General features: G+C 45.9%; 1 protein-coding gene across 1 annotated transcript in view; it reads left to right on the top strand.

Moving 5' to 3' along the window:
• The window catches only part of apba2b (amyloid beta (A4) precursor protein-binding, family A, member 2b), a 101,818-nt gene that overhangs the window by 42,927 nt on the left and 47,018 nt on the right, over nt 1-11,873 (top strand). The window contains 2 exon segments of the mRNA XM_048232178.1: nt 10,127-10,151; nt 10,546-11,852. Of these exon segments, the coding sequence (XP_048088135.1) occupies nt 10,127-10,151; nt 10,546-11,852 (1,332 nt within the window).

The following is an 11,873-nucleotide window of genomic DNA, read 5'->3' as shown; positions in this document are numbered from 1 at the left end:
TATGTTCAGTACCAAAGAGTGTTGTGTGTTCGAGTGGATCTTGTGGAGAAGATGTGAGGTTATGGTGTGTAAATCTCTAATCTGTAAGTGATTACATCTTTGAGTAAGTGAGTGAGGTGTGTGTGTGTGTGTGTGTGTGTGTGTGTGTGTGTGTGTGTTTAAGAGTGTATTGCAATTTTGTATCCTCTGTATGTGTGCTTTGTAAGACTGTTTAGCATCACAGTATCTGTAATGATTCCTTGCTTTCTTCCCCACCGTGTTTTGAGATTTATGTTTGGGTGTATGGTTTTGTGTGTGCGTATGAGAAAGAGACACGTGGGTTAATCAGTGTGATTTATATGTGTGTGTGTGTGTGTGTGTGTGTGTGCGTGTGTTTGAAAGACAGAGATAGACTAGGGCATAGTATTAGAGAGAGAGTAGAATTAAAGAGTGTGATATGTGCATGTGTTGCCACAGGTATCTGTGTGTGTACATGTGAGTGTGTCTGTCTGGGTGCTTGCGTGTGTGTGTGTTTGTGTGTGTGTGTCTGCGTGTGTCTGTGTGTGTGTGTGAGAGAGATTTATCTGTCCTCTGCTGGATTGTATTCTAATTCTGGCCACTCAGACAGGGGACAAGCCTACTGGGCATGCCCAGTCTGCCCCCACACACCATTGACCACACCCCAGCCACATACAGCATGATTCAGGAGATAGATGTTGATCTTAATACTGTATCTGCCCCCCTGTCCCTGTGTCTTTCTCTCCCCTCTCTCTCTCTCTCTCTCTCTCTCTCTCTCCCCTCTTTCTCTCTTCTTTCTGTGACCTTATTTGTCCTTGACTCTTATTCCTTTTCTTTCTTCACCTCATACATTCCTCACCATAGTCTGTTTTCTTTCTCTCTTCCTCCCTCTTTTTGCACCCTTTTTTTTTTTATACCCCAATCTCCCTCTCCTTCTCTCTCTCTCCCTCTCTATTAGATTTGTATTCTTTTTCCCTCTTCTTATTTTTAATCTTCTCTTCTACCTCTTTTCTCTTTTCTGTCTATCCCTTTTCTATCCTTTCTGTTTCCCGTTTTTTTTTTTCTTTCTCTGTCTATCCTCCTTTATTCTGTTAAACACTCTTCCTTTCTTTTTTCTTCCTTTCTTTCTTTCTTCCTTTCTTTCTTTCTTTCTTTTTTTCTTTTTTTTCTTTCTTTCTTTTTTGTTATTGTCTCTGGTTTTTCCTCTGTCTCTCTCTGCACACACGTGTTAACTCCTCCTCTGTTCTCTCTCCTCTTCTTTCCTCTTTAAATGCACTGCATTGGCATGACAAATCTCATTGTATTGTACACAGCAACCATAAATAAAATAAATAAATAAAAATCGTGAATAAAAGAAAGAAAAACTGAAAAAGAATGCAAATACAAACACACACACACACACACACACACACACACACACACACACACACAGATGCACTCTCTCTCGCACACACACACACACACACAAAGCAAAACACACACACACACACACACAGATGCATTCTCTCTCACACACACACATAACACACACAACACATTGACACACACACACACAGATGCACTCATAGCTCATACCCCCACCCTCCTCCCCTTGTGTTCATCTCACTCCTGGGTGGGGGGATCAATAGAGTCCTTCCCAGATTGATGTGGGCAGACTATACATCCTCCACACTGCAGAGAGAGGAACAGGTGGAGAGAGCCGAGAATGGAGGACAAGCCTCTCCCCCTCAGGGAGAGAGCAACAACAAAAGCCGCTGAGCAGTTGTTGTGGCAACTAGCAGTGATATCACTGAGAGATGGATATAGTCTTCCTACAGTGTGGCCGATCACTACAGAAGTAATGCCTGTGTGTGTGTTAGTGTATCTTTAATTGCTGCAGAGTGTTTGTGTGTTAGGTGGATCTTGTGGAGAAGATGTGAGGTTATAGTGTATGTAAATCTCTAATCTGTAGTATTTATCTTTAGGCTAAGTAGTGAAGTCACGTGTGTCAATGTTATAACAATGTGTGTGTGTGTGTGTCTTGCGTGTGTGTGTGTTTAGAGTGTATTGCAATTTGTATCCTCTGTATGTATTAGCACATGCGACTAGCTGCGCATCACAGTATCTGTAATGATTCCTTGCTTTCTTCCCACCGTGTTTTGAGATTTATGTTTGGGTGTATGGTTTTATTATTATTGCGTATGAAAAGAGAGAACACGTGGGTTAATCAGTGTGATTTATATGTGTGTGTGTGTGTATTATTATTGTGTGTGTGCGTGTGTTTGAAAGACAGAGATAGACTAGGCATAGTATTAGAGAGAGAGTAGAATTAAAGAGTGTGATATGTGCATGTGTTGCCACAGGTATCTGTGTGTGTACATGTGGTGTGTGTCTGTCTGGGTGCTTGCGTGTGTGTGTGTTTGTGTGTGTGTGTGTGTGTATGTGTGTGTGTGTGTGAGAGAGATTTATCTGTCCTCTGCTGGATTGTATTCTAATTCTGGCCACTCAGACAGGGGACAAGCCTACTGGGCATGCCCAGTCTGCCCCCACACACACACCATTGACCACCCCAGCCACATGCAGCATGATTCAGGAGATAGATGTTGATCTTAATACTGTATCTGCCCCCCTGTGTCCCTCCCTCTCTTTCTCTCTCTCTCTCTCCCCTCTTTCTCTCTCTCTTTCTGTGACCTTATTTGTCCTTGACTCTTATTCCTTTCTTTCTTCACCTCATACATTCCTCACCATAGTCTATTTTCTTTCTCTCTTCCTCCCTCTTTTTGCACCCTTTTTCCCCTTTTTATACCCCAATCTCCCTCTCACACCTTCCTCTCTCTCCCTCTCTATTAGATTTGTATTCTCTTTCCTCTCTTCTTATTTTTAATCTTCTCTTCTACCTCTTCTCTCTTTTTCTGTCTCGATACTTTCTATCCTTTTCTGTTTCCTTTTTCTTCTCTTTCTCTACAATATCCTCCTTTATTCTGTTAAACACTCTTCCTTTCTTTCTTTCTTCCTTTCTTTCTTCCTTTCTTTCTTTCTTTCTTTCTTTCTTTCTTTCTTTCTTTCTTTTGTTGTGTCTAGTTTTTCTCTGCCTCTCTCGCTCACACACGTGTTAACTCCTCCTCTGTTCTCTCTCCTCTCTTTTCCTCTCTTAAATGCACTGCATTGGCATGACAAATTCTACATTGTATTGTACACAGCAACCATAAATAAAATAAATAAATAAAATACGTAAATAAAAAGAAAGAAAAACTGAAAAGAATGCAAATACAAACACACACACACACACACACACACACACACACACACACACACACACACACACAGATGCACTCTCTCTGCTGCACACACACACGCACACAAACACACACACACACACACACACAGATGCATTCTCTCTCACACACACACACACCTTTGCAAAACACACCACACACACACACACACACACACCTGAATGCTCCTGGCTCATACCCCACCCTCCTTCCCCTTGTGTTCATCTCCTCTGGGTGAGGGGATCAATAGAGTCCTTCCCAGATTGATGTGGGCAGATCGACCTGGCCATGCATCCTCCACACTGCAGAGAGGAACAGGTGGAGAGAGACCGAATGGAGGACAAGCCTCTCCCACTCAGGAGAGGAGAGCAACAACAAAAGCCTTTAGAGAGCAGTTGTTGTGGCAACTAGCAGTGATATCACTGAAGGAATGGACTATAGTCTTCCTACAGTGTGTGATCACTGCAGAAGTGTGTGCCTGTGTGTGTTAGTGTGTATGTTCAGTACCAAAGAGTGTTGTGTGTTCGAGTGGATCTTGTGAGAAGATGTGAGGTTATGGTGTGTAAATCTCTAATCTGTAAGTGATTACATCTTTGAGTAAGTGAGTGAGTGCGTGTGTGTGTGTGTGTGCGTGTGTGTGTTTAAGAGTGTATTGCAATTTTGTATCCTCTGTATGTGTGCTTTGTAAGACTGTTTAGCATCACAGTATCTGTAATGATTCCTTGCTTTCTTCCCACCGTGTTTTGAGATTTATGTTTGGGTGTATGGTTTTGTGTGCGTATGAGAGACACGTGGGTTAATCAGGGACGAGTATGTGTGTGTGTGTGTGTGTGTGTGTGTGTGTGTGTGTTTGAAAGACAGAGATAGACTAGGCATAGTATTAGAGAGAGAGTAGAATTAAAGAGTGTGATATGTGCATGTGTTGCCACAGGTATCTGTGTGTGTACATGTGAGTGTGTCTGTCTGGGTGCTTGCGTGTGTGTGTGTTTGTGTGTGTGTGTCTGCGTGTGTCTGTGTGTGTGTGTGAGAGAGATTTATCTGTCCTCTGCTGGATTGTATTCTAATTCTGGCCACTCAGACAGGGGATGTTTACTGGGCATGCCTAGTCTGCCCCCACACACACACACACCATTGACCACACCCCAGCCACATACAGCATGATTCAGGAGATAGATGTTGATCTTAATACTGTATCTGCCCCCCCCTGTGTCCCTCCCTCTCTTTCTCTCTCTCTCTCTCTCTCTCCCTCTCTCTTTCTGTGACCTTATTTGTCCTTGACTCTTATTCCTTTCTTTTCTTCACCTCATACATTCCTCACCATAGTCTATTTTCTTTCTCTTTCCTCCTCTTTGCACCTCTTTTTCCCTTTTTATACCCCAATCTCCCCTCTCCCTCTCTCTATTAGATTTGTATTCTCTTTCCTCTCTTCTTATTTTTAATCTTCTCTTCTACCTCTTCTCTCTTTTTCTGTCTCGATACTTTTTTCATCCCTTTCTGCTCTGCTTTTTTCTTTACTCTTTCTCTCGTCTATCCTCCTTTATTCTGTTAAACACTCTTCCTTTCTTTCTTCCTTTCTTTCTTCCTTTCTTTCTTTCTTTCTTCTTTCTTTCTTTCTTTCTTCTTTTGTTGTCTCTGGTTTTCCTCTGCCCTCAACACACGTGTTAACTCCTCCTCTGTTCTCTCTCCCCTCTTTTCTCTCTTAAATGCACTGCATTGGCATGACAAATTCTACATTGTATTGTACACAGCAACCATAAATAAAATAAATAAATAAAATACGTAAATAAAAAGAAAGAAAAACTGAAAAGAATGCAAATACAAACACACACACACACACACACACACACACACACACACACACACAGATGCATTCTCTCTCACACACACACACGCATTAATAAACACAAACACACACACACACACACAGATGCATTCTCTCTCACACACACACACGAACTCACACACAAACACACACACACACACAGATGCACCTGATAAACATACCCCACCCTCCTTCCCCTTGTGTTCATCTCCTCTGGGTGAGGGGATCAACAGAGTCCTTCCCAGATTGATGTGGGCAGATCGACACATACATCCCACACTGCAGAGAGGAACAGGTGGAGAGAGACCGAATGGAGGACAAGCCTCTCCCACTCAGGAGAGGAAACAGCAACAACAAAAGCCTTTAGAGAGCAGTTATTGTAACAACTAGCAATGATATCACTGAAGGAATGGACTATAGTCTTCCTACAGTGTGTGATCACTACAGAAGTGTGTGCCCTGTATTGATATGTATGTTCAGTACCAAAAAGTGTGTTGTGTTCGAGTGGGATCTTGTGGAAGATGTGAGGTTATGGTGTGTAAATCTCTAATCTGTAAGTGATTACATCTTTGAGTAAAGTGAGAGTGAAGTGCGTGTGTGTGTGTGTGTGTGTGTGTGTGGTGTGTGTGTGTTTAAGAGTGTATTGCAATTTTGTATCCTCTGTATGTGTGCTTTGTAAGACTGTTTAGCATCACAGTATCTGTAATGATTCCTTGCTTTCTTCCCCGTGTGTTTTGAGATTTATGTTTGGGTGTATGGTTTTGTGTAAAAGATTATGAGAAAAGACACGTGGGTTAATCAGGGTGATTTATATGTGTGTGTGTGTGTGTGTGTGTGTGTGCGTGTGTTTGAAAAGAGAGATAGACTAGAGGGCATAGTATTAGAGAGAGGTAGAATTAAAGTGTGATATGTGCATGTGTTGCCACAGGTATCTGTGTGTGTACATGTGGGAGTGTGTCTGTCTGGGTGCTAGCGTGTGTGTGTGTTTGTGTGTGTGTGTGTCTGCGTGTGTCTGTGTGTGTGTGTGAGAGAGATTTATCTGTCCTCTGCTGGATTGTATTCTAATTCTGGCCACTCAGACAGGGGATGTTTCTACTGGGCATGCCCAGTCCTGCCCCCCCCACACACACCATTGACCACCCCAGCCACATACAGCATGATTCAAGGAGATAGATGTTGATCTTAATACTGTATCTGCCCCCCTGTGTCCCTCCCTCTCTTTTTCTCCCTCTCTTTCTCTCTCTCTCTCTCTCTCTCTCCCCTCTTTCTCTCTCTCTTTCTGTGACCTTATTTGTCCTTGACTCTTATTCCTTTCTTTATTTCCTCATACATTCCTCACCATAGTCTATTTTCTTTCTCTCTTCCTCCCTCTTTTGCACCCTTTTTCCCCTTTTATACCCCAATCTCCTCTCCCCCTATCTCTCTCTCCTCTCTCTATTAGATTTTGTATTCTCTTTTCCTCTCTTCTTATTTTTAATCTTCTCTTCTACCTCTTCTCTTTTTCTGTCTCCGATACTTTTTTTCTATCCCTTTTTTTCCCGTTTTCTTGCTCTTTCTCTGTCTATCCTCCTTTTATTCTGTTAAACACTCTTTCCTTTCTTGTTTTCTTCCAACTTTTCTTCCTTTCTTTCTTTCTTTCTTTCTTTTTTTTTTCTTTCTTTCTTTTTGTTATTGTCTCTGGTTTTTTCCTCTGCCTCTCTGCTCACACGTATTGGCTCCCTCCTCTGTTTCTCTCTCCTCCTCTTTTCCTCTCTTAAATGCACTGCATTGGCATGACAAATTCTACATTGCATTGTACACAGCAACCATAAAAAAAATAAATAAAATAAATAAAAAAAAGAATAAAAAAAGAAAAAAAAAGAATGCAAATACAAACACACACACACACACACACACACACACACACACACACACACACACAGATGCACTCTCTCAGACGCACACACACACACACTTAACAAACATTAAACACACACACACACACACAGATGCATTCTCTCTCACACACACACACACATACACAAACACACACACCCACACACACACAGATGCACTCATAGCTCATACCCCACCCTCCTTCCCCTTGTGTTCATCTCCTCTGGGTGAGGGATCAATAGAGTCCTTCCCAGATTGATGTGGGCAGATCGACAGCCATACATCCTCCACACTGCAGAGAGGGAACAGGTGGAGAGGACTGAATGGAGGACATGCCTCTCCCCACTCAGGAGGGAGAGCAACAACAAAAGCCCTTTAGAGAGCAGTTGTTGTGGCAACTAACAGTGATATCACTGAAGGAATGGACTATAGTCTTCCTACAGTGTGTGATCACTACAGAAGTGTGCCTGTGTGTGTTAGTGTGTATGTTCAGTACCAAAAGAGTGTTGTGTGTTGAGTGGATCTTGTGAGAAGATGTGAGGTTATGGTGTGTAAATCTCTAATCTGTAAAGTGATTACATCTTTGAGTAAGTGAGTGAATGCGTGTGTGTGTGTGTGTGTGTGTGTGTGTGTGTGTGTGTTTAAGAGTGTATTGCAATTTTGTATCCTCTGTATGTGTGCTTTGTAAGACTGTTTAGCATCACGAGTATCTGTAATGATTCCTTGCTTTCTTCCCACCGTGTTTTTGAGAGATTTATGTTTGGGGTGTATGGTTTTTGTGTGTGTACGTATGAAAAAAGAGAGACACGTGGGTTAATCAGTGTGATTTATATGTGTGTGTGTGTGTGTGTGTGTGTGTCGTGTGTTTGAAAGACAGAGATAGACTAGGGCATAGTATTAGAGAGAGTAGAATTAAAGAGTGTGATATGTGCATGTGTTGCCACAGGTATCTGTGTGTGTACATGTGAGTGTGTCTGTCTGGGTGCTTTGCGTGTGTGTGTGTGTTTGTGTGTGTGTGTCATGTGTGTCTGTGTGTGTGTGTGAGAGAGATTTATCTGTCCTCTGCTGGATTGTATTCTAATTCTGGCCACTCAGACAGGGGACAAGCCTACTGGGCATGCCCAGTCTGCCCACACACACACCATTGACCACACCCCAGCCACATACAGCATGATTCAGGAGATAGATGTTGATCTTAATACTGTATCTGTGTCCCCCCTGTGTCCCTCCTCTCTTTCTTCTCCTCTCTTTCTCTCTCTCTCTCTCTCTCTCTCCCCTCTTTCTCTCTCTCTTTCTGTGACCTTATTTGTCCTTGACTCTTATTCCTTTCTTTCTTCACCTCATACATTCCTCACCATAGTCTATTTTCTTTCTCTCTTCCTCCCTCTTTTTGCACCCTTTTTCCCCTTTTTATACCCCAATCTCCCTCTCCCCCCTTCTCTCTCTCTCCCTCTCTCTATTAGATTTGTATTCTCTTTCCTCTCTTCTTATTTTTAATCTTCTCTTCTACCTCTTCTCTCTTTTCTGTCTCGATACTTTTTTCTATCCCTTTCTGTTTCCCGTTTTTTTCTTACTCTTTCTCTGTCTATCCTCCTTTATTCTGTTAAACACTCTTCCTTTCTTTCTTTCTTCCTTTCTTTCTTTCTTCCTTTCTTTCTTTCTTCCTTTCTTTCTTTCTTTCTTTCTTTCTTTCTTTCTTTTGTTATTGTCTCTGGTTTTTCCTCTGCCTCTCTCGCTCACACGTGTTAACTCCCTCCTCTGTTCTCTCTCCTCTCTTTTCCTCTCTTAAATGCACTGCATTGGCATGACAAATTCTACATTGTATTGTACACAGCAACCATAAATAAAATAAATAAATAAAATAACGTAAATAAAAAAAAAAGAAAAAAACTGAAAGAATGCAAAAAAAACACACACACACACACACACACACACACACACACACAGATGCACTCTCTCTCGCACACACACACACACGCACACAAACACAAACACACACACACACACACACAGATGCATTCTCTCTCACACACACACACACACACAAACACACACACACACACACACAGATGCACTCATAGCTCATACCCCACCCTCCTCCCCTTGTGTTCATCTCACTCTGGGTGAGGGGGATCAATAGAGTCCTTCCCAGATTGATGTGGGCAGATCGACTGGCCATACATCCTCCACACTGCAGAGAGGGAACAGGTGGAGAGAGACCGAATGGAGGACAAGCCTCTCCCCACTCAGGAGGGCCGGTGTGTGTGTGTGTGTGTATGTGTGTGTGTGTGTGTGTATGTGTGTGTGTGTGGATGTGTGTGTGTCATGAGAGCCTATGTCTGGGTATTGATTCTGGCTGTGATAGGGCCTAATTAAGTCAGGAGAGAGAGAGGCCTAGTTGTGTAGGGCACTGGAGGAGCTCTGAGGGAGAGGCAGGAGGAGGGGGAATGCTGGACGTGGACACTGTGTGTGTGTGTGTGTGTGTGTGACTGTGTGTGTGTGTGTGTGTGTGTGTGTGTGTGTGTGTGTGTGACTGTGTGTGTGTGTGTGACTGTGTGTGTGTGTGTGTGTGTGTGTGTGTGTGTGTGTGTATGTGTGACTGTGTGTGTGTGTGTGTGTGTGTGTGTGTGTGTGTGTGTGTGTGTGTGTGTGTGTGTGTGTGTGTGTGTGTGACTGTGTGTGTGTGTGTGTGTGTGGTTGTGTGTATGTGACTGTGTGTGTGTGACTGTGTGTGTGTGTGTGTGTGTGTGTGTGTATGTGTGACTGTGTGTGTGTGTGTGTGTGTGTGTGTGTGTGTGTGTGTGTGTGTGTGTGACTGTGTGTGTGTGTGTGTGTGGTTGTGTGTATGTGACTGTGTGTGTGTGACTGTGTGTGTGTGTGTGTGTGTGTGACTGTGTGTGTGTGTGACTGTGTGTGTGTGTGTGTGTGTGTGTGTGTGTGTGTGTGTGTGTGTGTGTGTGTGTGTGTGTGTGTGTGTGTGTGTGTGTGTGTGTGTGTGTGTGTGTGTGTGTGCAAGAAGTTGGGGAAAACTGGTCCTGGCCGTTTAGGGTATGGAGGAGAAAAAGCAGTTAGCAGCTAGGGACAGAGACAAGATTCCCTCAAGTGCACACAAAATGGACAGCTACTGTAGAACACTGAGGAGTGATACACTGAATTTGTCCCTGTGTTCTTCCTGTAGGAGGATGCTGTACAGAGTGTGAACTGTGAGGGTGCAAACACACAGCTGCTGTTGTTCCAATTTTAAAGATGAATAAGCATTAGAATAAGCTTGTCGGGGGACATGCTCTTTGCTTTTTATCTCTCAAACTGCCATATACTCAACCACACACACACACACACACACACACACACGCAAACAACCACCTCCTTGTTGTGCTGAAAGCTGACTGCTACAGCTGTGAATTTTCACAGGATCATGTTCCTTTTAATGTACACGACAGTTGAATTACGAAGCAGGTGATAACACTTCTTTCGTGTGTGTGTGTGTCTGTATTCCTACAGGACTGAGGACTCCAGAGATGTGTGGACACTAAGCCTCATCTCTCCATGGCTTACCGGAAGAGGCCTGGACCCCAGGGCGTCGCCGTGGCGACTGAGCCCCCGTCTCCCCCTCGCCCCTGCTCCGCCCCCTACTCTTCAGAAGACCTCCCCCCCGAAGAGGCCCTGAGGGACCCCGAGGACCCAGACCCGAAGAGGAAGTGTCCCCCCCACCACAGCACCCAGACTATCCCGACCCCCAGGAGCCAGAGCTCCCTGACAGCCGGCCAGAGACCCCCGTCACCCCTGACCACACTCACGAGCACAGCGGTGGCGGCCACTGCCATGGTCACCACCACCACCACCACCATCACAGTGGCGGTTGCCATGGTCACGCACACGGTCACGTGGACAGCCTGGACGACTCCAGCTCGGACTACGTGAACAACACATCCGACGAGGATGAGGAAGAGGAGGAGGAAGAGGAGGACTACGACGAGGGCCTCCCCGAGGAAGATGAAGGGGTGACCTACTACATCCGTTACTGCCCCGAGGACGACAGCTACCTGGAGGGCCCCGCGGACTACCACGGTGCCCCTGAGCCACCTCCGCTCCCGCCTTCCCCTCCGGCCGACACGGACGAGTGCCAGGAGGCGGTGGAGGAGTGGGTGGACGAGGTGGGGAGCGTTCTCCGCTGCGAGGTTCTCGAGCAGGACGCCGACGACCAGCAGTTGTACGACGGGCGACCCGAGCCCGTGCTGGACCACCTGCGCCCTCAGCAGCCCCCGGCCACACACAGCACCCACAGCACCGACCTGGTGGAGGACACTGGTACTGCGGCACAGGGGCAGGAGGGTGAGAAGGTGGGGGAGGAGTACCTGCCCAATGACGAGGAGGAGGTGGAGGATGAAGAGGAGGATGAGGAGGAAGAGGATGAGGATGGCCGAGTGAGAGGGGACGGACGAGGTTACGCTGGCGAATATTACGGTGGCCCGGAGGACAATGGGAACTCGGTGTGTGCGTCTCAGTATCGGGGGTCAGTGGGGGCGAACGAGGGCGCGGTGGTGGTGGGGTCGGGCGGAGAGGAGACCGAGGAGGACATCGACCAAATCGTGGCGGAGATCAAGATGAGCATGAGCATGGGCAGCCTGAGTAGCGCCAGCGGCAGTGCCAGCGCCACTGACCAGAGCCCTGACGAGCTGGCACTGGACCCTGCGCCCGCCTCCGTGCCCAACAGCGCCTCCTATCCACCCGAGGCCCGCGCCAAGCCCCAGGGCACCGGCCCCCACCCCTCAGCCCCACATCGCCACGACGGCCGGCCCAAGTCCCTCAACATTCCCCCGGCCCGACACAACCCGGACGGGCAGAGGGGCTTCAAGGTGCAGCCGCGCAGTCCGGACGAGAGGCAGAGATGGGCACAAGAGCAGGTGAGTGGGCATGGTGCTCAG

This window comes from Alosa alosa, chromosome 21 (genome assembly GCF_017589495.1).
Source record: "Alosa alosa isolate M-15738 ecotype Scorff River chromosome 21, AALO_Geno_1.1, whole genome shotgun sequence".
NCBI lineage: Eukaryota > Metazoa > Chordata > Actinopteri > Clupeiformes > Clupeidae > Alosa > Alosa alosa.
Note: the sequence above shows the minus strand (reverse complement) of the source record. Positions and strands in the feature narration are given on the sequence as shown.